Raw genomic sequence first — 22161 nt, 5'->3', positions numbered from 1 at the left:
AAGTCATACACCTAACCTATTAAACAGCGATGGACTATTATCAGTCCATCGATGAAACCTCTCTATTCATTACACATGACCTGGTTTAAGTTTGCACAATTCCTGTAAAATCCCTTAACATTTACTTCAGAAAGGTTAATGTTTCTAATGCACTGGGCACACATTATAATAGCATCCCAGGGTGCCAGCTTTTCTCCATGAAGCAAAACGAAGAGCGTATTGAGATGAGGGTTATATATAAAGATGTAACCTTTAGATTGGAAAGCAGGGTTATAGTCATGTAACTGAATTATTTGCATATTCTTTATGTCTGTTTTTGTGAATTAAATAGTGTTTAGTGCATGCATTTTCTTAAATAAACAGTATATACAAAACTTTATATTAATCCATTAAAACAGACTACAAACAGGTTATGGATGTCACCTACAATCTCTGTTACAATTTCAAGCAAATTACATGGTCGAAAAATGTGGATCTTTTTTTTTCTGTGCATTTCTGTGTTATCCTCATAACGTTTTACAGGAAATACCTGCACATCGTAAGATGACCTTAATTTTGTTTCTGCATGAAGCAAACTTTGAATGAAAACAAAGCAGATTATTTCTAAGTAGTTTCCTGTTGTGGACTTTGTTTTGTTTTATCATGCCATGATAAGGTCCTCTGGTTTGAAATGACCTCAATGCTTCCTGTGTTCACAATGCACTGTGGGGTTGTTTTGAAAGTGCTGGTCTCAATCGTTTGAATTTTAAGAGTGGTTACGAGTTCAAACGGAAGCCTGGGATTGTGGTATAATACAGAATTCGTAATGAAGGTAGAATGTGTTTTATTTATTGTTAGAAAGTACAGATTTATTGAGTAGAGCATGATATGGACTCTTGAGTAGATAAAGCTAAACATAATGAATTATTTCTGTACTTTTTTATACAGCAAACTTTTAGCTATTGCTCCCAGTGGGTTCTGAAACATTCATTATACCAGCAATGTGTTATTTTAATGTGACCTCAATCAGGGCCAAATAATGCAAAAGCACAGAGAGAGTTTGTTTGAGATTCTTTTTGAAAACTGAATTCGGCACAGGATTTGAACAAATTAGAAAAGGGAATAATGAAAAATGTTTTTTTTTTTGTTCTTTTTTTTTACTAACCGTGTTCATTTCAATAGGGGGAGATACAGTATTCACCATTGAAAAAGATGCTATGATCTCAGCGCCCTTTTTAACTGTTAAAAGGTTATTAATAGTAATAGCTGTGCTTCAAAAGTCATTGAAGCCCGTTCTGCTTCTGCAAGCATATATAAGATTTTAGTTTCCAAGATGCTTCACAATTTGAAATGTCCTGAGCTCATAAGTCGATGGACACACAGTCAGTGGGTTTGAGTTTCTGTTGCATCAGAACTCTTCTGTCTGTGAGTCGCATGTTTAAAGATAGCTGAAAATGAATTTGATTCCAGACAAGTCTTATAACTGCATACAGCAAAGTCTTTGAAGTCAAAGTGATCAGTAATGCTCGGCTTGTCTCAGCCAGCTATTCACAAGCAGCGCATTAGCATCCTGCCATAAGTGCTAATCATTTGTGTAATTCCAGTGCTGTTCTGCATGTGCTGCGAATGCATATTTTATAGTCTTGCTAAAATGTAAGCTGGCTTGCTGCAGTTTTATTTTGCTGTGTTCTTGTACCCGCATGTTTTCCTATTCAATCTGCCCAGAGTACCGTAATAAGAGTCACTGGCTAGTTAGCATAAAATATCTTGCTATCTTAACCCATGAATCTTTTGAAAGATTTCTAAACTATTGCATGCATATTATGATAGTTATGATAGTTCTGACAGTTAAGGGTTAAAGAGTAAGTAGAGGGGCTCTGAAAAATATAGCATCATAAGTTCCCACGTGTTGCTATCACTGTTTACTACAGGGAAGCTATTTAAACAATTGTAGCAGCACGTGGGACGTAGAACACTATTTTTTCGGAAACCCCACTGCTTGCTCTTTGAAGGACTGATCAAAGCTTTACAGATTCCAAGTGTTATACTGCTTTTACATGTTCACACTGTCAGCCCCAGTTTTAATGAAGAAACAGTGTCCAAGGAAGGCAATGAGCCAGGATCATTTCTAATCATTTTTGCATTAGAAGAAATAGACATTTAAATCACCCGCTGTTTCTTGAAATGTGGGAAGCAAAAGATGTGCTTTAAAAGAAATGTAGCTACATAAATCTTTATTTATATATAAATTGAGCAATGGAGATAATGATAAAAAAAAAATCTCAATATGAAACAACAGTACAGGACCATTCAGGGTGAAAGGGCAAAGGATGGGTCCAAACAGCATGCCAATGGATAGCATGTGTAGCCTCTGTAGTGTTGGCCTTGCTGTTCTGTTTGTCTGGATAAGCTGACATTGACTCTCCACAGACCCGGCCACTTCTGTTTGCAGTCCACGCTGTTGTCACAGCTTCTGATCTGGAGTTTGACAGAAAAGAAGTGGATTTCGGACACTGCTCCATCCACGAGTCGGTTCAAACCAGCGTGCACCTCACAAACAAGTCTCTTCTTCCGCAGGAGTTTGGGTTTGTCGGAATTCCAAAGGTGGGAATTGTAATCAGGAATTCTGCCTCTTAACATACCAGTACTTATCTACAATAAGCAGTGTAGACAAACAGAAAATCTAAAACATTTGTCACATTACTACTACCTTTGTAATGTCCCAGTGATTTCTTTGTAATAATGCAAACAAAAAAACAGTTTTAGTTCCCCAATATCTGTGGCTTTGTGAATGTAGCTATACTGTACATCTCTCAATTTGAACATCTGTTGAGCCTTTTTTAAATTATTAGAGACCCATATAGGGAAATCATACGGGCACTGCAGCATCTCAGATTGATCTTCAATGAATTAACTTCAGTCCCAGAAAGATGCTTTGGATTATTTAAAAAATAAATCATCTAATTCACAATTTTATGATGAATGAAATCAAAATGAAAAAAAGTTGTATTCACCAGTATAAGGTTAAATCGTAATAAATCACATTGTTTTTCCATTTTTACCCCCACACACTTCAGTCCAACGTACTTGTGGTGTAATGATGTATTATTACCTGTTTTCATTTTCAGTATGTAGATGTTCAGCCCAATGATGGCTTTGGCATCCTTCTTCCCATGGAGACTGTCGAGATTGACATCATATTCAGTGCTAAAAAGGCAAAAGAATACAGCTTTGAGCTCACCTGCAAGTCAGGAATCAACAGGTAGCTAAAGCAGTGTCCGGAAAAGTGTTCTCATTCCAATCAGTGGAGTTTAAAGAGTGGGGTTTTCAGCAATCTGACTGATTCCAGTGGAATCGTCATATACTTGCATTTTGCACATATTAGCATTTAACATTGCATGTGTCCTATATTTACCTGGATGATTTATTTACACTAAATCCATTTTTCGATTCAGAGATTTCAAGTTGTCTTGCAAAGCAGTTGGAGTCCACCCTCCCCTGGAGCTGTCTCACTCTCTGGTCCAGTTTGGTGCCACGGCGGTGAATGACAAGTCCACAGCAACCCTGTACGTGGTGAACTCCCACACCAGCCGTAACGAGTTCACCCACCCTGTGCCACGGATCGGCAAGGGGGAGATTGCACCCGTGGGTCCGACTTCCTTCGAGTTTGTATATCCAGAGGACTCAGATATCACCATCACTCCAGCAGTAGGGACAGTACTACCGGGGAAGGTAAGAGAAATACATATTCTATAATAATAATAATAATAATAATAATAATAATAATAATAGTAATAGTAATAGTAATAGTAACTATCTCATGCCAGTAAGGGATTAGGGCCCTGCTTGATTGAAGTGGAAGCGCCTGTATGGTCTATGGCACATTACAGTAAGGTACAATATTATGTGCACACTTTTTATCAGATAGTCTCTAAAAGATTTCATTTTAGAGCAATCGCGGTATCAGGATACACCGCCAGCATGGTTTTCAGACAGCCCTGTTGCACCAAAATTCATATTCCCCATCGGTGATAGTCATAAATTCCAAGTTTCATGTCAGTGCAGCAAAAAGTCTCAGAAACACAGCGGCAGACAACACAGGCCCAACATCAATCAGAAGACTAATACTTATTGCATTTGGCCTCATTAATGTGTTGTAATTCCCTGTTTATTTGTGTACAGGTGATTATATTTATGAAGCTTGAAGTGGCAATGTAGTTACATTGAGTGTGTGTGTGTGTGTGTGTGTGTGTGTCCTCAGAGCTGCCTGGTCCAGGTTTGCTTCAGACCCAGTCTGTATAAGCAGCAGATCCAGGAGGAGGCTGTTCACATGCTGTGTCGTGCTGAGGAGACCAGATTACTACTGCAGGACAAGAAAGAAAAGGAGGCCACAAATGCCAAGAAAGCCGAGATGGATGCAATGGTGGGGCTTTATTTCAGAGAGAGTTGTCTGCCTTCAGCCCTGGATGTTCTTGTAATAGACCTACCCCATAAACCAATGAGTTTATTTACTGTTATTTATAATTTAACATTTAAGTCAGAGAAAAGTTGCCAGTGTTTATCAAATGCGCTGTACATGGGGGCTTATCGTTTTCTATCCAATGGCTTTACTCAGAGCAAAAAGGAGCCTCCGTCTGCATCGAAAGGGAAAAAGAAGCAAAAGCAAGCCTCCGCTAAACAAACAGCGAGCGAGAAGAACACCAGAATATGTGACACTCCCAGAGCAAACTCCAATGAGAACAGAAGCCCCTTCAACCCTCCTAAACCAGGAGACATACCACCAGAGTAGGTGTCCTGCCTGCCAGTGTGAAGGGGCAGAACAAAAAACAATGCATGCTACATAACAAAAAATGATGTAAAAATGTGTAATCATATATATATATATATATATATATATATATATATATATATATATATATATATATATATATATATATATATCCTGACTGAATCACATTGTTTAATAGACTAATATACGCACCTTTACTCCTGAATTAATTGACATTAGTATTTGCGTTATTATAAACGTACTTACTGGAACCCACATGCATATGTGTAGATTTAAACACATTTTATTTTGTAACTATGTGTCATTTATTGCATTGCCTTATCTTTCTGTTGCGTTCTAGTTCAGATAGCTTTGCTGCCGCCCAGGCTTCACTGATCCGCTCATTCAAAGGTTCTTTTAAGAGATACATCATCCCCTGCTTTGTAGCAAGTGGAAAATCAGCAAATAGGAATGATCCAGGTCACTTGCAATACAGGTAAAGCTCAACTTGTCATATCATTTTCCTTTCACACACCTTTTTCAGCAATTAATATTGCGATTTATAATAATAATAATAATAATAATAATAATAATAATAATAATACAAAAAACTGTGTTTAATTTACAAGGTTGACTGTCAAATCTGCTTTCTCCCCCCTACTAGTCCCCACAACACCCTTTACCTTGAGCTGCACTGTCCTGCAGTAGTGCCCCCTCTAGTGGTGCTCTCCGACCATGGCAGGAGCACAGTGAATTTCAAAGAAGTGGCAGCAGGTGGGAAACAATGGTATTGCTTATGTAAAATGCATCATCATGTTGATAAAATTGTTTGATAATTAATAAAAAGGTGTATCTGTATTTTCAATTCACTGCAAGTATCTTTAAAATGTTGCACAAAGTACATCGTGTGACAAAGTGTGTTAAATAAAAATGAATGTGATTTGCTGTTTTGATTGCCCAACATGTGAAATCTTTCCTCATGTAAAAAGAAAACAAGAAAAAAAAACTATTTTCAAATTTGAATTTTGATGATACAGCAAAAAAATAAATGGTGTAACTGTCCTTCCTTGACAGATTTTAATGTGTAAGCCTGGAGAAAACAAATTGAGTTGTACCACATTTAGGTTTTTTGAAACGTAGCATGCAAAATATATTGCAGTCATTCTGAGTCATCTTTTAACTGTGAATGTCATCCATGAAATAAAACAGAAGACAGATATCAGATTTCAAAGATGCAAGGAGACATACCCTGTGGAGTGAAAAGACAGGCATGTACAGAAAAGACCGAACTATGGAACCAGACACTAATTCATGCATTTGTTTTATTTTCAAGTTGTTCAAACCATTTTTTTTTAACCAGGCAGGACTAGCTGAGGACTGGTTTCTTGGGGTAGAGCAGATAGCCAGGCTTCCTGTATTGGGATGTATCTAAGACAGCATGGTATCTTAAATACCCACAATGTATGCAGCATGTAATATAAATCTATCTTTAACCTTGACTTTTTTGTATCTTTTTAGGGCAGACGGTGGTAAAGAGGGTTACAGTACAGAATATCTCACATGAAACTCTTGAAGTATCCTTTATCAGTTGCTTTAGACCCCAGAAAATAATTCCTCTTCTTTCTTTCTCTTATTTTCTATTTCTTTCATTCTTTTTGCTTTTTCTTCATGAGTAAAAATAAAGCAAAACAAAGCATGGTAAAGTGCAACATTGCCCTGCAAGTTTAGACTGGGAAGCTTTTATAAGACCAACACTGCCGCTGAAGTTTTCCTTCGCTTTCATTACAAGCATCAAAAAGGGTCATTGAATCCTTGACTGGTGTGTTTTTTAAGCTGGGCTCCACCCTCCTGGATCCCAATGGTCCCTTCAAGTTAATGAATGCGCTCAGGCCTCTGCAGCCTGGAGCTACCCACACCCTGCTAGTTTCTTTTTCTCCTGCGGAGGACAAAAAGGTAAGGAAGTATTCCAATGCTATGCCAATAAACCTGCTCTTACTTTAGACAAGCGATCTAGTGAAAGCATACTTCTGTGCTATGGTTCTGTTCTTTAACCTACTTTTACACTATGCAGTATCCTTTTCTGTCTGTGCCATTGCACTAACTGCACTATGAGACATCACTCCTGTTCTGTCCCCTACAGTTCTACGAGACCTTGGAGATCCGAACTTCAAACATGACCCTTTGCCTGAACCTCTCTGGCATTGGGATATATCCATCAGTGACTTGTTCAGCTGAAGGAGGCATCATGGATTTTGGATATGTTTTAGCCAATGAGAGTTCCACATCTGTATTCAAGGTAAATAATTCCCTAGGACAAATAAAGGCAGTTTCCTTAGACTACGGTGTTGTGATTTTAAGTGTACGGTTGGAACTAAGACTTTCATTGCATAGCAGTTTGAGTCAATTCAGGTTTTAACTGTGAGCTTAATTAGTAAACCCACTGAGAGGAAAAAGTGGGCTTAATTAGGCTTACAGTAAACCAGTAATGGCACAAACTGCTATGCAGTGGGGGGTTTATTTCAATCAGTGAGACCAAGTCAGGTAGTGACTTAAATTATAGAGGCTGACCATGATGTTGTCTTTCAGGAGAACATTATGCATCATTAACAGTTGACAGGAAGGTGAGTTCTGCAAATATCTCAAGGGGCAGAATTAAGGCTAATCTTTTTCATCAAACGTTTGGCTGCTTTGCTTGGCTTCCAGTGTATGTACCCAGCTAAAGCGCCTAAGCCCTTTGGATTCTTTTCATGAAAGGCTCTTTATGATTTCATTTGAATAGTGTAATTTTCAGTGTAAACTGGCAGAGTCAAGTGTGTGTTCTGGTGTTTAGTTGCAGAACACCTCCTCCATCCCTGTGAACTACAATCTGAAACAGGACAGCGTGTCTGTGAAGAAGCATAAAGACCAGCAGGGGCTCCCATCGTTCCTATCGCCCAATAAGGAACCACAGTCCCTAGTAGGTAAGGGCTTTGCTGTCATGTTTGTTTATTTTGAACCGTGCAGAGGACTTGTAAAAGCTCACAAGTTCAGTAAAAAGAAAACCTTTTCAGTGTTATAAGGGAGCGGGCAGGGTTGCTTAAGTCTTTATCCTCACCTTGCCTGTGTTTGTATTAATGATCATTGTCACGGCTATTCAAATACAATTCATGCTGATGACTTTTAAAGTATTGTCGTTTAGTTGTAACTAGAACTTTTCACATGCTCTGTGAGGCCCAGCGAGCCAGTAAACTGTAATAATCCTTGCCATTGCCAGGTACTCAAAATAACAGTGGCCTCAGCGTCTTCTGTGTGTCACCTCTAGAGGGTGCTATCAACCCTGGGACGAGCCAGGATATAACCGTGACTTTCCAGCCCGACCACGAGAGTCTGTATTACTCTGATCGACTGATGGTGGAGATAGTTAATAAGGTACAGTAAGTGGAGTAATAGAAATACACTGCCATTGAATCTCTTTCAAATGAAGGTCAACTTAACATAACTAAAACAATACCCACTCACTGGTTATAGGTTGTTTTTTTTTTCTAAAGATGTCCTAAATCTGTCAACGAAGAGAAATACTTGTTTTTGGAAAGAAAAATGTGTTCCTGATACACTTCCCACCACAGTGTGGCTGGATCTCCTCCATGAGCATCCTAATGGCATCTTACATGAATGTGAGATTCTGACTGAACAAGAACCCTGTTAAAGAGTATTATTCAAACAGGAAGCAAGCTGTCTCGGGTTTTAGGAAGTTTAACAATCCAAAGAGACACAGTCCAGCTTTTAGGAGTCTACTGAACTGTGTGCTGTCCCTCCAAGGCTGTCAGAGTCGCCATGAGATATATTTATATACACATTTTTTCTGACCACTCCCTTACCTTTGATCACAGATTGATCGCTGATATTCATTAGTGACACTGAAAACAGATGTCCAGGCTTATCAACAATCACTGATTCTGTTCATGTTTCTTCTTCTTCTCCAGGAAGTAGCCCATGTAATCCAGCTGAAGGGATCGTCAAGGATTCACACCATGTTTGTTGACGGGGGAGACCCTCTGGATGTTCCAATTGAATCCCTCGCCGATCTGCCTGCAAAGGAAGACCCTGAAGGAAACGGTAACTATTGCATGAAACAGTGGTTATATAGGTTTTAAAATCACAATTGTGTCAACCCATACTGTGTACTATACATATTGCACTGTACAAAACAGTAGATGGTATTTGTCTATAATAGGTAGTGTGTTCTTAGCAGTCCTGTTTATATCCAGACTATATAAACTGTACTGTATATATATATATATATATATATATATATGTATATATATATATATATATATATATACACACACACAAACATTTTTTATATTGAAAAATGTGACATTTCGAAATCTAACGTGAAATACTGTACTATTATAATGGCTTCCTGTAGACTTTTTGCAATATCATTTTGTAGTTTGATTACACGACGTTGAATAGCATATCAAAATTACGTTCATATCGTTTTGTTTTGTTTTTTTAAATGACGTCAAGATCCTAATTTGAAAGTTTTCTAAAATAGGTAGCAATCCTGTATCTATCTATGCTGAATAAACTGCAAATCCTGTTTGTATCCATGCTGAATAAACTGCACTGTGTCTATGTGGCTATACTTCTGTCTATATGGATTGACTGAGTGCAGAGGGCCTGCCTGCTTGTGTTTTGTTCAGAGCTAGTGGAGCTGATGAAACCAGTCCTGCTCACCCTCAAGGCTGCCTGCAGTGAGAACACACTGACGCCTGCAGTACGGGAGCTGCAGGTCGGCTGTATCCGATCCACACAGCCCCTGGCTAAAAAGGCATGTTCATTTATTTAAAGGACTGAATTGCATATTACATATTGTAGAGGTGTGTGTATATCAGATCCAGGCTTGAATGAACACTCATACCCTGGATTAGGTGAACAGCAATAAATAATAATATTCACAGCCATTCAAAATGCAGGACCACAGCTTCAAGTTAGTTCCCTATTGGAGTATTGAACTGTAGAGAAGGCCTGGCAGTGGATGATTTACTTTTCTGAAACCCTTAATTTCAATTGATAATGTATTTAATGCCAGGTATGTGTATAAAGCTGAATCCATTCATGCACACTGTCCCACAAGTGAATGGCTGACCTTTTGTGTTGTTTTGTTCCCTTCTGCTATGTAACATTTCAGTGGATTATTACGCGGCACGGCCAGTTTGTGGTTGTGTTTCTATCTCATAAGGATCATTTACTCTGCAATCCTTTCCCCCTGGCAGAACGTGGAGTTTAGTTTAGATAATCTAAACAGCCTCCAGCAGAAAGGCTTCAACGTGGATCCAGGGAAGGGAGCTGTTGATCCTGGTCAGAAAAAGTCTATTACTGTGACTTGGGTACCACCTAGTGGCCATGATGTGAGTCTACAACTGATTTTGACGCAACTACAAACATTTTATTTTCCACACTGGTAGTTACTCAATATTATCCTGGTATTTTCTGTGATGCAAATGCTACAGTGCTCACACTGGTGCCACTTTATTTAGCCATGTGCCTCTCAACTTTGAGGCTTTTTGTAGAATGGGAAATCTTTCTCATTTTTTTTTTTTTTTTTAATTTTGTAAAAAGAACTGTAAGAATGGTGCTGAAATGGTAAAGGTGTCTTAATATTTTTGTGTGGTACAATTGGCTTTGATACAACAATTGTATGCTCTATGGCTAGTTCAGACAATGGGGCACACAGCACATGTGTTCTTTACTGCAGTCTTTAATTACTGTGACTCCTATAATACATGTGATGTTGGCTCTGATAAACAGTGGATTAATATAACGCTGCTGCGATAGGGGCAGCACTGGACACAGCAGAGTTAATGTAATGCATTTCTTGTATACTTTGCAGGGTGTTTTGCAGCACATTAAGCTAACAATCAGTTCATTGTTTTAGACGAGAATGTGGAATCTTCACGTCATTCCTTTTGGAATGTGGACAGGCTTGTTCAGTTCTTTTCTTTTTTTTTTTTTCCAACCATGATTTTGCTACAAAGTGTAAAAAGTTTTGTGTTTGTGTTTTGTTTTGTTTCAACAACAGAAAAACCTACCTGTTGCAGCCTGAAATCATTTTAGAAACAATGCAAAAAACCTGGCAAATCTGTTAATTTAGCTGACTGTGCTTAACTTATTTTCTAGGTGACCCAGCCTGTCTCAATCGCAACACAGCTTACCCTCAAAGGAGATGTTACAGAGATCTACAAACTAACCCTACTCGCTCTGGTATCATCGTGAATGAACAGCAGACTGGGGCTGGGAAAGGCACTCTCATTTCATTCTGCGTTTCCTAAGTGCTGGAAATAAATGTCTTCAAACAAATAGCACAGTTTGTACAAAAACACATTCATGGATTTAAAAAAAAAAAAAATTTTAAAGATTAAAATAAAAAATGGTGTATGTTTGTTTTGTTTTTTTCATTGAATTTGTTTTGTTTTTATCATGCTCCTTATAAAATTTAAACAGTTCTAAAAAAAAAAAAAAAAAAACAATAAAGTCTGTCAAAATGGTCAAACTCACCTATAATGCCCTATTGGAAGGTGCAGTACAATGCACGTGGTATTCTTACACCCTGTACTTATGTAGAGGTAATAGTGGAAAAAGTCCTATGGCACTGAATAGTGTAATCAGTTGTCAAACTGGAGTGCACATCAGCCTTATCTGCTGCAACTGTTTCCACTCCTAACTCCTTTTGGTTAAGAGCTCTGTATTTTTTATTGTCTCAGACACATGACTGAGGAATATTAAGATCAAGATGCTTTCAGAAGCTATTTAATTAGCTGGGCACTGGCTACCTTAGTTATCACAGCCATTCATATCATTCAAATAGCTGTGTTGTGTGTGAGCTGTGTCTGTAAACATAAAGCTTGATGCATCACTGATTCAATCTGATACACTTTACATAGTCAGACATTAAACATTTAAATGGGAAGTTCCTATGAGTAATGCAATTGAATTAAAAAGCCACTGATGGATAACTATTATTGTCTTAGTGTTTTTCTGCATAGTTTCCTAAGCAACAATATGTTCTTGTGCATTAGCTAGCCATGCTGAACTTCATAACGCAATTGCATAGTGCCTTATTATGCTATTCACTCTGCAGCATTGAATACAAAAAACATATTCAACGCTAACACTCTTTCCACTTGCTGTGTGTCACAAAAAACTACTCGGGCTGGAAACAGACCTAAGTTATCCTTGGCTATTTCTTTTAAAGTCGTCCTTAACTTATATTGATGAGGTTTATATAACAATTATATTTATATAACTTTATTATTATTATTATTATTTATTATTATTATTATTATTATTATTATTATTAATCTGCATGTCCTTGTTTTAAATGTTTGTATGCATTTGAAAATCAGGACCAATAAATGTTTTGCAGTCAAGTGAACCACATTAATCAGAATTCTATCTACACTGGCTTGGTGTTTATTAGGAATCATTATGACACAAGACATTAAAGCATCTTAAAAAACAGGGATGATATCTGAATTAAAAACCATGTGGCTTAAATGGCTTGTGTGGAATGGAAGTTTCTACCTGTCCAGGTATCATACTTTTTCAACAGCACCTCTTGCTATGCACCATTGCTTCTGTGACTTGTAATACGAGATTAGACACCACAAACAAAAGAAAGGCACAACCTTCCAGACCATGCAAGAGCTGTTTTTAACGCTATTAAACTAGCAAGAACAACAACTCTGTAAAGGCTTGCTGTTTCTTTTCCCTTTCAAATCTGTTGTTTATGTTGTTTGTGTCTTTATGGGAACAGGGGTATATGTTACGGTCTGGCCTGCTGTTTGCTTGTGGTTGGGCGGCTGCAGGTGCCCTGTGCCATGTGGCACAAATATTAGCAGGAATGCCAACCACCATGTCATTGCGCTGTGAGTTTCATATACAGTAAATGTGAAGGTGGATCAGGTATGACTCCATGCAGGGTCTCTCTGAAACCACATTTTTCTTCATTGACCAGTCCTGTAAGAAAACATAATGTCCTGTCATTTTGCCAAGCTGATAGAGGGGTAGGGGAAATCACTTGCAGTGAACATTAAGAATTTCCTGCCCTGATAACACGCTGGTCTGGTCTGACAAGTTTATACTCAGTTCTTATCCCCCAGCTCCCTATTGCTACATGATTTCTTAATTATCAGTTGCAAGTTGCAGAGATATACAACACTAAATGCATAATGAGGTTTTATACAAACTGATGCTGTAACAAGGTCAAAACTGCACAAGCATGTATCAGTGGAGAATGATGCAGCCGTCACACATACAAAATATACTGACTAGGAAAGAAACAAAGGAAAAAGACACTTAGTGGTATTGTTGTTCAGTTATTGTTTCAAGATTTCTGTGGATCTGAATGCCAGTACTAATAAATACAAAGGAGCATGCTACCGTTAAACATTAAAATACACTCACAACTTGTCCCTGAAATTACCTAGGAAGTGCGAGTGCAAGAACATTTTACAATGAAAATACATACACGTCACATGTTTCTATCACATTCGCACCAATACAGTAAGCAGAAGAGTATGTTTCAAAACTACAGCCACTTTAAAAATTAAATAAATAAATAAATAAATGCCACCACATTTACCACCTTATTCATTTCCATAGCTATGTAAGTAGGGCAGCTGACCTCCGCACAGATGACCCTACAGTTTAATGACTCTGTGAATTCTCTACAGCACTGCACTGTCCCAATCGACGCGTGCAACTCTAAACTAAGAATCCTGCAATGTCAACACATGCTTATTCTGGCTGTTATTCAACGCTAGACTTGAAGTATCAGCTGGGTTGTGAAACACAGTGCTTTATTTATATATGCACATATATTTAGGAAGTTATCCAACACTAGAAGCTTCCTATCCCAGTCTCAACCAGATTCAAACTGGCATTGGAAATCTGATAGGAAATCACAGAACACTGCGGACAGTATTGTTCTCACAGATGTATTCTGTAAAATGTTATTGCATAACTCAGGAATAAGAACAAGCATCTACAGCTATGGCTAGAATTTTAGGAAAGAAACTTCATTTAAAATACACATATATATATATGTGAAAACTACAAAGCGGTATATAATTCAATGTGTTAACATTATTCACCAGGTTTCATTCGACTTTATGAAGAAAAATATGTTAATTATAAAGGGGGAGGCAAAGCATTTGGCCATAGCTGTAGTTTCAAGTGACTCAGTGCTGTAAAATAGTTTAAAACTATGTGACTTGATTTAGTCAGTCTTATCGTAACACCTTCCCTTATAAAAATGCACCACAGTATCTGTGAATGGTATTTTCCATTAACACCTGTTTGAACTACAATGCGTGTTCCAGTATTAGAATTCATATAAATCTCTGGCTCAGTTCCGGATGCTGAGAGTAAACACAAACACACACACACACACACACACACACACTATATTTAGCTCCTGCATCACCAAACTGCAGGAGTGTGTGGGGTAGTGTTCGATAACAGGGATAGGGATCAATCATTCACTGTGGGTGGTTTGTTTGGAAAACCAAACAAATCTAAAACTACCATCCAATTGGTTATACAATACTGCACTAACAGAATGGCTTTCTCACTGTGGCAATGCAGCCACTGCAAGACAGATACGGCTGTGTTACGCTAGCAATGCAGTGGCCTCTTTGCCAAGGGCAGCATGGTGTTCAGCTGCATGCTGATGTGAGTAGGGTGGTGCCTTTTCCTTTTGAATTGTGACACATGAGAAGATGCACAATCTTTAACTGGGGTTTGTCATTTCACTGGGATTACAGTCCAATTCAGCTTTAGGACTGTAGATCGAGGGGACATTTTGTATAATGTTTAGCAGACTGTTGTATTGCTCAATCTGATTTCTTTCACCCTGGCAGTGGCAGGGTACACTGGCTCTATGAAACAGGCAGGTATAAATCTGCCACTTGAAGAACTTGGATTTTTATTTATTTATTTATTTATTTTATATGATGTTGCTATGCCAACCGATCAAAATGACTACAGGCTCATATAAACCCAGTTTGACAGCTTAAATGCCAAGAGCTAGTTTCCATGTGGGGTTCTATTATCACAACTGTTCTGAAAGAGTGCTTTTACAAAAACAGACAAAATGGATACACACAGTCTGCTTCCCACTGAATCTCAGGGAGCTTTAAAGGGCTTTCATTGGCTCCATGTTTATAATAGTATTATTGCAAAATAATTCAATTGAAAAACAACTTTTGTGTATCGTTCTACTGTAATGCTGACACTTTCCCTTTAAGAACAAATTAATTAACTCATTGCAATAATCACCTATCAATGATATAAAATTGTAATGAACTTTGCTGGGGAAGGCACACAGTAGCAACGCTTCCGTTCTTGCGTTAGGAATGGAAATTGAAGAAATAAATAATGTGTTGGTTTTTTTTTTTTGTTGTTGTTGGTTTGTTTTTTTAAGACGTGAGGTGAATTACCTGAGATTCCAAGTGTTTTCTTCTGGATTTGAACAAGCCGTTTGATAGTTCTTACTTCGCACATTCTAGTTATTATTGACAACTATTTTGACATTTCCTAACTAAATGATTTAACATATTCATTTCAAAACGTTCTACAGCCCGGAGAGTACACGTACAGAAATGTGAATATAGGTTGGAAAACCAGTTTGATGTACAAGATAACCTTTACAGCTTTTACTTAGTTGTTTACAACAGTTCTGCACTCTTCTATCTGATACTCTCCGGTTTCTCAGAGAGCTGCGGCAGTGTACCACCTAGAGGACGTCTTTGGAACTGCATGACATGGTTTCAGGTCAATGTTTCTGTCACCCTCAAATTGTTTTTGAGAAAATATTACATCGCTCCTGCCAAAACAGCATGAGCGCGTGTGACTTTAAAAGGAGAGCTGACACTAGACATGACGCAGGAAATGGTTAATGGTACTGGACAGCCGGCTCCAGGCACTCAACCTACAAATTGTCAGTTTTGTTGTCGGTTGGTAAGTTCTTGCTCAGCCTTGGACAGACACAGATCTCAGAGGAAAACATTTTTGTTTTAAATGTTTTGTAGACCGTTTACAAAGTAAATGTATTGACAATATATGTCAAATATATTTGATAAGCCGACATTGTTCTGATTGGATTTCTTTTTGTCATTTCAGCGACGCCTTGTTTTGTTCTTTTAGACATTAGTGAAGTTGAGAGGTGTGCTTAGCCTCCCTGGAGGTGCAAACCCCACAGAGGGGTTACATCATGCGGGGCCTGGATGAGGACAGCCCTAGTGATCAGGCCCTGGTTATGATGTAAAAGCCATCTTCTTCCACCATGAATAAAAGCAAAGTATACCAGCAAACACTTTAGGTAAAATTAGACTCAGAGCCCAAGCAGCACAAGTGACTGTTGCAAAGTCAGAGCAAAACATATGTAATGTAATGGGCATGACTCCAGTCCAGGGCGCATTGAGAGTATCAGGAGACAACCAGAACTGGGAGCGGTAAGTGAAATACAGGACACTGTACACAAACATGGATCACAAGTAAGAGGGTGTTTATTCTGTCTATATGTGAACATGAGGTTTCATTTATTGCAGCAGGTTGACTGGTTACTGATATAACAGTAAGCTTTCATCCATTCCACATCATCAACACAGGTGTTTAGGGTAAATGCTACAGGGAAAGATAGTAAAACCAAGTGAAACTTCTCTGCTCCCTGGAGTGTCATTAAAGGGAAAACACAATCCCTTATGGAACTCCGTGTGGTCCTGGAGATGCATTTGCTCAATGAGTAGTGGAAATTCCATTTTATTTATTCGAACACCATTGGTAGCTCCTGCATAACATTTGTCTGCTTTTTAGAATTACCAAAAGAAACTAAAATGTAAAGGACAAAAGTTTCCACCCAACGTCTTTGTCTACTTGACCAAACTTTTACTTTATATGCCTGCCATTGGTGCTGTAGAGTTTGACCTAGCAGACTGCGAGTAATAGAAGTGTAGATAATACTGCACAGCATTAGACCTGAGTGCGTCTCAAATAACCGAGTCAGTAAATGACTACACCCCTTGTCTGCAAGCACTGTACAGATGGTGAGGTCATAGTCACAGTCTCCACAATGCAAACTGCTGCGGTCATGCTTAGTATGCTGTTATCAACCGAATATGATAGGTAATATGGAACACATTCTACAAAGCCAGTGCTAAATCTCTGAGGTATACATTGCAAGGGCCGAGATTGTTGAACCTTCATGCAACTATGACAGATTCCAGTCTGGTGCAGACAAAGGGGGGTTGAGCACACCTGTGAATACAGAATGCTTTGACAATCCTTCAGACAGGAAATTCCATTCTGATTCTTTCTGAATAGAGAGTGATCAACAGTAGAGGAACTGTTATTTCTGTCTTTTTACTGTCTGTTTTTCAAAGAAACTGAAAGACTTTGACAAGACGTTTTTTAGCAGACACAGAGGGGTGAGAGTGTCGAACGGCTTACCTACTCATGTTGCTGATGCTGAACACATTGGAATCCTTTAAGACTCAACTTGACATCACCCAGTTAAAAGATGGAAAAAGAAGGGTGGCTGTGCTATGTAATGTCTTTCAGCCTTGTGATTAGCAAAATGCTTAGGTGTCAGATTCTGAGCATTTTGCAAACTAGCTGTGATTCTGCAATAGTTAGAGTTGCCACAGGTGATAATGACACCAAACACAGTCCTGCCAAATCCTTTCAAACAGTTCAATTATATGGCTCGGTTTGTGGCTTTGTTTCTAAATTTAGTTTCCATCAGGCATTATCAATCATGTGCAGTTTGCACGTAAATGGAAGTCATTGTATTCACAGCCCTATGTGCATTTTTTTTCTTCCCACAAAGCAATCATTGTTTCTAGTTTCAGCCGCACACATTTCCCCCACAAGCTGTGGAACCAGTTTCAGGATATACAGTAGGTATGATTCGTGAAGTCTGCTGTGCTATAGACATTCCTGCTGCAGTGGATCATATTCTGGGGTGGTGTTTCCTTCATGTTGATAATACATGAAGTGAGTGTGATGGAGAAAGAGGTTCACGGTTTGCATGCAGAAGAAGAAGAAGATCTTGTAATGACCCTTCTCCTAGAGGCTGGGGAGTTCATCATGTTAACATCAGTATAAGACACTCAGTACTCACCTCTCCACTACAGAAATTGCGCTTTAGTTGAATGGGGTTTGACTTCAAAGAGCCCGCCCAAGAAACACAAGGGGGAGGCTCTGGGAGAGGTCTTTGAGGAGCAGCGAATGAAGACAGCTCTGCCAATGGGGGCTCTCTGAAAAAGAAGGAGGCCTCTTTAGGAATGTCTTAACATATTCCTATCAAAGATTGCTTACTGGCTTCTAACTTGATTTTATTTTTTGAGAAACTTGTCTTTACTGTTTTCATTTTATACTATTTTCAGGTTAAACACTGTGGAGAGAAATAGGGTTCTGAAGTGAGTTTCACCACTCTAGTCCTGTTCAAGGCATGCTAACGAGTCCCCCTTTTAGTGTCCAATTCCTTTGATGCAGATGGGGCCCAGCAATTCCAATTATCCAGCTGCGTTGCATAACAATGCGTTAAGGAAAGCCAGTCCAATTTTAATGACAATAGAGCACAGTTCAGATTTATAAAAAAAGAAAGCTTCAGAAACCTGTAATAGCCAGATTTACTCTTGCAAAGTTTCAATCATTTATGAAAGTTTTGCGCATTTTATTATTTATATTTGCTATAGTTTTAAAACATGCATTTATACAGTACAGAACCTTTGCTATTTCAGTTTTTTACAGTAATTTTCCCAAGAAAGTCAGAGACTTTTTGATCATACATTGGAACTTCAGTGACAGCAGTAACAAGACCATAAGTATTCTCAGAACAATAACCTGCGTGTTGTACTATACTGGTCTGTGAAAGGAGCTTCCATTCATTATAGAGCCATTATTTGTCCAGCTGAATTGTAGAAACCCTCTTAGAACATAAGAAAAGTTTGGGAACTAGAAAAAGCCATTCAGCCCATCGTCCCTTGTTAGCACATAATTCTCCCCTACTTGGGGAGGGCTGATTTTATTGTGTCTTTTTCAATTGTTTCCGGGACTCCCTTGTAAAAGAGGCATCATTCTCAATGGATCAACCTCCTGGTTAAATAAATACATACAATAAAGCACATAATCTAGTATTTTTGTGGGGTGTTTGCAGTGCTTTAGATCTTACTAAGTCACTCTTGTTTCATTATTTTAAGTGGAGGAACAGGTTTGGTTTTCCATTACCTACTTTGTCTACAGAACTGCCACTTACTCATCTTGTTCACATTCACAGGATGCAATTGTAAATCATCACTAAAGGAGAGTAACCATCATCAGTTGGAATTACAGAAATTGCTTATTTGGCATTGCTGGTCAATGGAATACTTGCTCTACTGTCTCCTATAATATTACTACCATCTCAGGGATCAGTGTCTTTAAGTTTTGAGCTAACCCCAAACTCATCTTTTGTTGGATTGATACAACCCCCTAGTTATAACTGCAGGCTGGCAGGAATCACCTCTTGAATTTCGCTCTTTGAAAGGGAAAACCTGCAGACACTAGTATCTAAATGGCTGTACTTGAATAGTTTTTCGCATCAATGAAAGCTCAGCTTTTTTCTTTCTCCACAATGGCTTTGGTGTGAATGGCCCTCTAATACAGCTTATTTGACCAATCCGATGGAAGAGTATATCTTCCAAAGAGCTACAGGTGAGTCAATTGGATAGACTTCAGATTAGGGAATAGTCAAACCTGCAGCAATCTCAGCTGATCAAACAGATAGGAAGAGAAGAGAAAAACAAGCATGATAACATCGAACAGTGAGGGACACGCTAATAAAACATGAGCCTGTGGGAACGCAAGGGGAAAACAAGCACTGTGTTGCCAGCCACCCATGTCTGCTAGACTGAATCACCCTGCCTGCTATTGTGGTCCGCCACACAGCAAGCAGTAAACAACATCCTGGGAGAATCGTGGAGAAATCCAATAGCAAGCAAGGGTATCATCTTGAGTTTTGCAGCTTGTGATTACTAACAGCCTCTTCTTCCAACCACTGATAAGCATGATACTGACAAAAACGCACACTAGTTGATTTTCCTGCAGCTCCCTTCAAATTTCTACATGCTGGTTGAGAGATATCAAATTAAACTAGGCTTTGGGATCATTCAAGTTCGTGAGACCTTTTTTTCTCTGGCATTTGACTTACAGCCTTATGCATGCCCCTAGATCCTGAAAAAGCACAGTAAAAGCATATTAGTAGCAATGTTAAGTCATTTATCTGATTGTCTACAAGGTCTGATCTCAGTAATGCCACTAATCCCAGCAATCCCAGACATTAAAACTAAATTTCAAAGACTGGTGTCTCACACTCATTAGCCCATCTTTACAGACGAAATGTCTCAAATAAAACTGCTATGGTTAATGTTTCTGGTATGACCCAATTCCACAGAAATACAAGGAAACATTTTCTCTTTGGTAATCTTAACTGTTTTTGTGTGTATTCACACATGCTGTCCACTGATACAGATTAGCGTTATGGTTAATGCTTAACTCTGTGACCGTGAAGCATTGAAGTGAGACTGGATCCAGGAATGGGAATGTGAACTTCGGAGACAAACACCTGAACTGGAAATCAATGCAAGGGCTGCGGCTTTCCTACAGTGACCCATTCCGTCCCACTGTGGTTTTTATAGGGGCTTAAATAAACAGACCAGAGCTTGTTTGGACATACCACCATATTTTTGTACAGCTAACGTGCAAAGAAAGCTCACACTAAAACCTGGAATATCTCAAACGACTCTGTAATGGGGAGTCTGAAATCCTCCCCTGTACACTAACAGGTTTGAAATGCTTGAATGCCATTTAGATATGCCAGGTGATCAAAATACACCAGTTTAGATGCTGTGGCACAGCACAGTGACGCACTTGCACTAGCAGTTGAATATTTCTCTGATCACAAGGCATTAGAAATAGAAAAGTGCAAGGTGGGCTAACCTTGGAAGGGCTCCTTAGAAATGAAAGGGGGGTGAATGTGTTAGATACTCCTGGATTTTCCAGTGACCTCTGGACAGCGTGGGTAGCTACCAGGAAAGCGGGACTATTAAAAAGCATTGCAGGTTACCAATGCAATGAGGAACTGGGTGGAAAGGAATGCTGGGTGACAAGGGGAACTTTTTGGTACGTGAAGGCTGTCACATCATGTAAGCTTTGCCCTAAATAAACCCTGAGTGGGGAATAGTGATCTTTGTTGCTTCAAAAACCTTTTGCCGATTAGTTACCCCTCAGACACAGTACTTTTTCTCCAGGGAGAGCTTGTTCTACCCTGTTTATCGATCACCCAGTACACTAACACAGCTGTCAAGCCTTGTTTATATAAGTAATACCCTCATGCCAGAGCAAGCTGCCGGGAGAGTACAATTAACAATTAACCTGACACAGGGGGTTCACTTTGTCAGCCATGAGGCACACAGTAGCCTCCTAAAGAACGACTTTGTTAAAATAGATGTTTGAGAATGTGCTAGGTCATAATCCAGAACCCCATGCAATAAAAAGACTTAATAAATACACTACAGCCAAAAGCACACCTAAAAGCAAACCAGTAGATTATATCAGACTGTAAATATAGGCATGCTTAACTTGGCAACTGACATGTAAAATACACAATATTTATAGGCAAGCAACAATGAAAAGGTTACTTACAGTCACTCCTTTTAAGCTATCTCTCTCTCTCTCTCTCTCTCTCTCTCTCTCTCTCTCTCTCTCTATCTCTATATATATATATATATATATATATATATATTGCTTGTACAAAGGTAGTTTAGCTAGTCCTAATGGACTGCTAGTCTTTATAATGTAAATATTGTTGAACAAAGTACTATGGTATCGTAAATTACAAACATTGGAATGGAAATAAACAGAATGCCTCTGAGCCCAGTGACTGATGTATTGCAGTGAAGGAACTTTACAGTAAAAATCAAACAGCTGAAAACCCCTTCAAAGAATGGCGTCCTATTATTATTACAAGCCATACTATAGCAGGTTATTAATGTCAGTGCTCCACCCCCCTCTGCTAAAACTGGGCATATCAATGTACACATTGAGCGACAATACTGAATTAACTGACCGACCTTAAAATCGACACGCTGAATAAATCCGTCTTGATTCAAACAAGCTAGCATGCAGTAAATTAAAATAAAGGTATATTTCATCAAAGAGGTGTCCAAAATAAGAGCCACTCTCTCTACAATAAATAATGTAAAACACAGAATGCTTGCTTGGCTTCTAGTTCGGTTGCACAGAGGGCGCGTCATCGTTAATAGGAGGAGTGTGTTGTGAAAAAACGGGCGTGTCATGGATATATAAAATTTAAAAGCACGCTGCTGAAC

The 22161-nt window shown here is 38.7% G+C and overlaps 1 protein-coding gene and 2 long non-coding RNA genes across 6 annotated transcripts in view; 1 reads left to right on the top strand and 2 right to left on the bottom strand.

Annotated features, from left to right (window-relative positions):
- Window positions 1-11159, top strand: part of LOC121328873 (cilia- and flagella-associated protein 74-like) — a 39713-nt gene extending 28554 nt beyond the window's left edge. For all 3 annotated transcript variants that reach the window (XM_041274005.1, XM_041274003.1, XM_041274004.1), the window contains 16 exons: window positions 2410-2583; window positions 3108-3241; window positions 3435-3711; window positions 4241-4402; window positions 4595-4764; window positions 5109-5243; window positions 5412-5521; window positions 6266-6321; window positions 6581-6700; window positions 6888-7043; window positions 7578-7707; window positions 8001-8155; window positions 8710-8842; window positions 9433-9560; window positions 10006-10140; window positions 10910-11159. In XM_041274005.1, coding sequence (XP_041129939.1) covers window positions 2410-2583; window positions 3108-3241; window positions 3435-3711; window positions 4241-4402; window positions 4595-4764; window positions 5109-5243; window positions 5412-5521; window positions 6266-6321; window positions 6581-6700; window positions 6888-7043; window positions 7578-7707; window positions 8001-8155; window positions 8710-8842; window positions 9433-9560; window positions 10006-10140; window positions 10910-11005 — 2271 coding nt within the window. In that variant the 3' untranslated portion in view covers window positions 11006-11159. The remainder of the gene's footprint in view (window positions 1-2409; window positions 2584-3107; window positions 3242-3434; window positions 3712-4240; window positions 4403-4594; window positions 4765-5108; window positions 5244-5411; window positions 5522-6265; window positions 6322-6580; window positions 6701-6887; window positions 7044-7577; window positions 7708-8000; window positions 8156-8709; window positions 8843-9432; window positions 9561-10005; window positions 10141-10909) is intronic.
- Window positions 2-3527, bottom strand: LOC121328876. Its single transcript, XR_005951730.1, has 3 exons — window positions 3395-3527; window positions 3092-3186; window positions 2-2457 (listed from the first exon to the last, which is right to left on the bottom strand). It is a non-coding gene; the product is annotated as an uncharacterized LOC121328876 (long non-coding RNA).
- Window positions 3613-22024, bottom strand: LOC121328875. 2 transcript variants are annotated; one of them, XR_005951728.1, is made up of 4 exons: window positions 21904-21990; window positions 17913-18048; window positions 8605-8830; window positions 3613-3699 (listed from the first exon to the last, which is right to left on the bottom strand). It is a non-coding gene; the product is annotated as an uncharacterized LOC121328875 (long non-coding RNA). The 2 variants fall into 2 exon arrangements; XR_005951729.1 differs by lacking the exon at window positions 3613-3699 and adding an exon at window positions 6609-6683 and having other exon boundaries at window positions 21904-22024.
- Window positions 22025-22161: the final 137 nt, after the last annotated feature.

This window comes from Polyodon spathula, chromosome 16 (genome assembly GCF_017654505.1).
Source record: "Polyodon spathula isolate WHYD16114869_AA chromosome 16, ASM1765450v1, whole genome shotgun sequence".
Taxonomy (NCBI): Eukaryota; Metazoa; Chordata; class Actinopteri; order Acipenseriformes; family Polyodontidae; genus Polyodon; species Polyodon spathula.
Note: the sequence above shows the minus strand (reverse complement) of the source record. Positions and strands in the feature narration are given on the sequence as shown.